Source organism: Acartia tonsa, chromosome 14, assembly GCF_053477335.1.
Source record: "Acartia tonsa isolate MP-2025a chromosome 14, ASM5347733v1, whole genome shotgun sequence".
Classification (NCBI taxonomy): domain Eukaryota; kingdom Metazoa; phylum Arthropoda; class Copepoda; order Calanoida; family Acartiidae; genus Acartia; species Acartia tonsa.
The window spans coordinates 25064349-25069387 of NC_137273.1; the positions used below are offsets into that span (position 1 = coordinate 25064349).

A 5039-nucleotide genomic window follows, 5' to 3' on the forward strand; every position below is an offset into this window, starting at 1 on the left:
GTGAAACAGCGAAACTTGACGGAGAACCGCGAGAAGCGCCGACATCTAACGGAGAATTGAGCGCTCAAAGGGCTGAAACAGGCCTGCGGACTGGCTGAAACAGGCCAAATAAGTGCAAACGGCTGAAAATAGGCCAACATTTACTGCAAGAGATAGCAGGATTCGAACCAGCGGCGCTAGCAGGACGGGACATTCCCTGCCGCCATCAGCCGGATTCGGATACACGGCGCTGCAGGACGGGACATTCCCTGCCGCCGATAGACTGAAACAAGCCAAGGATTCGAACCAGCGGCGCCGCAGGACGGGACATTCCCTGCCGCCAACAGTCGGATTCGGATATACGGCGCTGTAGGACGGGACATTCCCTGCCGCCGATAGGCTGAAACACGCCAAATAGCTGCGAGCTGCGAGCCAACATACGAGTGTAGTGTACCAAGCAGAGAAAACTACGTCAACTCCAAGTATCCTGAGAGGCTACAGCGCAGCCACCCATCTAGAAAAGCAGATATTATATCACATTGTAGGGATTACCACCCTAGTGTGATGGCTAAACAATAGATTTATGAGCAAGGATTGGCAAACAATTTGTTGTGTATTGTGATAAAACTAAAAATAGAACAGGCTTGGTAAGCAAATCTGTTATGTATTGTGATAAGGCCAAAAATAGAATCTAAATGTAATATAACAATGCCTTGATAAACAATCTAACCACCCAAGCCTCCAGCACAACAAAATACACCCCTTATTCCAGAGGAAAGGGAGGGGCCCACTCTCCATTGAAGAAAATACAATCAAGGTGACATAACAAATAAGCCTAGGATTAAGGAGAAAGGGCACCATTACCTCATCACACAGTTACCTCAAACCCACAGCACTCCCCCTTCCTCACAGGGGGAACGGACAGATTTACCCCGTCCCCTCACGCGCTTCCCCCCTCCTACCCACACTTGACTAAGTCCGCCCACGGTGTGGAGCTAGCGACCGGGAAAACAGAGCGCCATTTACGGGTCGCGCAACAGAGTTCGGGACATATCATAAAATTCAAAGGACAAAGCGGACCAATGAGAGCGCGAGTTGAGGGATAAGTGCGCGTTTTACCTGTGTGCGCGGATTTGACGGTGCGTAAGCGCGCTGCAAGGAAAGGAGATTTCACGCACACACACACACACAGGAGCGGAGCTACTCCATAGCATCTAACAGAGGTATTTTTAGAAAATAAAGAATTACAAGCTTCTCCCTCCTATCTATAGTGTGATAAAGGAAAACCCAATCAGTTCCTGACAGCAGTTCAGACCCTCAACAGCTATCTACCCCTACCAGCCTACTCTACAAAACTCAGAATAAAACTAGTGACAAGTACATCTAAGTTATATCTTTGTAGCCGCAAGTGATAAACATTTATAGCATTGCCTTATAACTTTGTGTCCCGCCGCTGAACCGTTGACCCGATGGAGCAGCCGCAAGCGCCAGGAGGCGACCAAGCCCAAGGATGGCTCCAGGATGACCCCCAGCCGGCTCCAGCCGAGTACCGCAAGCTGATGCTGAGTAACCTGCCGGAGTATAGAGGGCCGCCCAAGCAATCTTGGAGCTCCCACATCCGCAGACTCGAGATGTCATGGGCGGCTTACCGCGTGCCGCCCCATGACACCCTCAACCGCCGCAACGCCCTTTTACTGTCACTAGTAGGGCAAGCGGCGGAAATGGCGTCTCATCTGTTTGGCGAGGCAGGCCAAGCCTTGACTTACGAACAAGTCAAGGCCGAGTGTGAAATGTTATTTCGTCCAGCCTTTGAATCCCAGACTTTGAAGCAAGCCTTCAGGGATTACAGGCAACACTCGACAGAACCTATACAAGCATACATATCCACAAAGTGTGCCTTGTATAGGGAGGCCTACAGCCATGAGGATCTCGAATTATTAATCGATGAATTAAATCGTGGCATTCGTAACGCTAATGTGAAACGTGAAATGATGAGTCATGAGATCGCCTCTGTACCTGAGTACACGAGGCGAGCCATGTTCACCGTCACAATGATTACCAAGCAGCTGAAGGAGGGTGTGTGCCTAGTAGACGCCACTGACGGGCTCACAGGATCAGCCAGCGTCCAGTTGCCCAACTACGACGAGTCGGAGCCAATGGAGATTGGCGCCTTGGCTCCGGGTCTCCACCAGATGGGGAAGGTCGCCCCAGATGACAAGACTTCAGGCCGCTGTTACCGCTGCCAAGGGAAAGGCCACCGAGCCCGAGACTGTCCGACGCCTATGGAAGTCAGCCTGGAGGAGAGACGCACCCAGCCACGCCGTGACCGTCCTGCCAAGTGCGAGCGTTGCCACTATGCTGGCCATACGGCGGCCGATTGCAGAGCCGACTGGGACCATGTAGCCGGCCGGAGGCGCACTGCAGACAAGGGCGCTCCCCCAGGAAAGCCCAGCAGAGTAGCCAACATGGAAGGGAGCGCGCCCCCAGCACCACCGCAGCAAGCAGCCGCCCCCAACGCAGCGGGCCGAGCCGCCGGAATGCCGCAGTTTGGAACCGTTTCAGCTAGGATCAACGTGCTGGGAGGCGCGGCTGAACCCAACCGGGTTGGCCTGGGCTTCAGCCTCAACCACCTGGGGCCGGAGTTTGTGCAGCCCAACAACATTGCTGAGCCAGAAGTCCTGAGGCCCCAGCCCTTTAGCCTAAACATGATGGGGCCTGCCCGACCGAGCCTACCCAGCAAGAGTGGAGGGGCGCTACCCAGCGCCACTGAGACGGTGTACGGGGAGGCCCTGGTGGCCGTTGAACGAGAGAGGCAAGAGGCGCTAGCCAGCACATCAGAGTCGATGTATGGGGCGCCACCCGGCGCCGCCACCTGCGATGACTGGGGGGTGCTATCCAGCGCCTCCCACCTGGTGCCTGGGGCGACAACTGTCGCCGCCACCGAGATACCTGGATCCTGGAACGAGCCAGCAGTCCCAGAGGGAGGGGTGACACCCGTCACCCCCAGTCAGCCAGCGCCACCAGCCTGTAGGGAGAGCCCAGCCATACACCATCCAGCGCCCCCTGCCAGCCGAGGGAACCCAGATGCCCAGCACCTCCAGTCGAGCCAGGATAAGTTAAATTTAACAAATGTATTGTATCCAAATTATTGTAAAACCCCAACCTTGCCTGTGCCTCATGCACCAGAGGCTGGGGAGATTGAAATTTGGGGATATAAGGACTTGCCTGTGCCACATGCACCTGAGTTCCTAGGGCAGGGGAGGGACGTGAGACAGGGCGAGCCTGTGCCACCCGCACTTCAGCCCCATGCCACTGGGCATGCCATGGACAAGGGAAGGGACCCCTTGGGGCTAGGGGAGCCGACACCCAGGCAGGCGCCAGTTGCCTGTCAGTCTGTCATTGGGGAGGGTATCGGGGTGCCCCGGACACACAAAGATAACGCTCAATGGAAATTTGTATCTAGCCAGGAGCAGCCCAGCCATGTCCAGCCCCAAGAAGCAGCCGTGACCCGAGCCAAAGATCCCCAGCCGCGTGCGAGAGGTAGATGGCTGTCTGGTAGTTTTTCACACTGGTGGATGGTTCTGTGGGGACTACTGCTGGCAGCCGTGTGGCCTACAACTAGCTACGTCCTGGTAGGGTGGGACTGCGCCAACCCCACCCACGTCACAGCCTACAATAAGGAAAAGATGTGTAGCACGGAACCGCTACACCAGGAGGTGCCCCTGGGCCATGAAGTACATGTCCTGCAGCAAGTCAAGATTAGAGAAACAACAGGATACAGTTGCCAGCTCACCGTGTCCCAGTGGACATTCAGGTGTGGGGTATGGGGTCACCTCAAGGTGACCTCGGTCCCCACCCTCATGAGGCCAACCAAGATTGATCCAGAAACGTGCCGAGACCTGGCCAGGAACCGAGTCTACACGCTGCCAGGCAAGACCCAGCCACTGACGTTCCAGCTGAACCACCCCCTGTTCTTCACCCTCGACATGGTGGGCGCCTTGGTCAACAGCCCAGAGGGGGTGGGGTGTGAAGGGGAGGACGTCCACTTTGAGGGCCAGCTGTACCGCAATGAATTAGTGCTCCAGGAACGACGGCTGCTGGTCAAGGAAGAGACCTACGTAGTAGAGGATGGACGGGTGGAGTCCCAATCTGACCACCTGACCCTAGAATGTCCCCATTCTGAGCTGTCTTGCATCACTGGGGAGGCAACCTACGTGTGGGACCACCTGGGGAGAGATTGCCCCTTGAGGCTGATCTGCAGCCTCCAGCCTAGCCTAGTGATGGATGCGTTCCTGGTTGACCATCAAGCTCAGTTCTTCATCAACATGACCACCCCCACCTCAATAGTGAACTGCGACTTTGAGGCCCATGCCACCAACCACCCAGCATTGTTCGTGGCAGCTGACCAGAGTATCGGCCAGGGATGTTGATGTCCCCCTGCAGGCCCAGATACATGCAGGCTACATTGGATTTACCCTGGAGACACGCATGAAAAGCACAGCGGCAGAAGAAGTAGCGGCCAATTGCTGGAAGCTCCAGCAACTAGACCCGGCCCACCCGGTGCGTGTCCAGGGGAGCACGTTCTCGGTGCTGAGGGGAGATGTCCTGCTCCAGCTTACCTGCCAACGCAACAAATACGTTGTCCGTGAAAGCAAGGAATGTTGGGACAAAGTACCAGTGGAACCCACAGGATTTGTAGATGCCGTGACACGGGTGTATAGCGGCCACGCCACCAAGATTCCCTGCTCCTCCACCTACCCCCTGACTGTGCACGCGGAGGAAGGCTGGATAGAGCTAACCCCCGCACCTAAGAAGAGGCCACCCCCGCTGGATACGCCCAAGCAGCTGCTGACAGAACCCTTGGATGACTTTAGTTCAGGGGGCTTGTATTTGCAGGCTGAGTTGAATGACTGGCAGCAACTGCTGGCGTTCCCAGCGTATAAAAGCGCCATGCTGACCGGCCTGTCCTATGGCTCATGCGTTCAGCAAGGTAGCTGTTCGGCCACCGGAGACCATGGGATCGTGTCCTACAACATCGACCGACTGGCGGAGGAAGGAGA

At 55.9% G+C, this 5039-nt stretch overlaps 1 protein-coding gene across 1 annotated transcript; it reads left to right on the forward strand.

Annotated features, from left to right (window-relative positions):
• The first annotated feature begins 2190 nt into the window (after positions 1 to 2190).
• LOC145306313 (uncharacterized) lies at positions 2191 to 4526 on the forward strand. Its single transcript, XM_080148394.1, has 3 exons — positions 2191 to 2232; positions 2925 to 4369; positions 4429 to 4526. Exons 1-3 carry the CDS (start codon positions 2191 to 2193, stop codon positions 4469 to 4471), a joined length of 1530 nt encoding a protein of 509 aa, XP_080004520.1. The 3' UTR covers positions 4472 to 4526.
• Positions 4527 to 5039: the final 513 nt, after the last annotated feature.

Coding starts and splice junctions, on each gene's coding strand:
- LOC145306313 (XM_080148394.1), top strand. CDS start 2,191: ATGACAAGACTTCAGGCCGCTGTTACCGCTGCCAAGGGAAAG. Junction 2,233..2,924: donor TTACCGCTGCCAAGGGAAAG/GCCACCGAGCCC, acceptor GCCGCCACCGAG/ATACCTGGATCCTGGAACGA. Junction 4,370..4,428: donor GCCACCAACCACCCAGCATT/GTTCGTGGCAGC, acceptor CTGCAGGCCCAG/ATACATGCAGGCTACATTGG.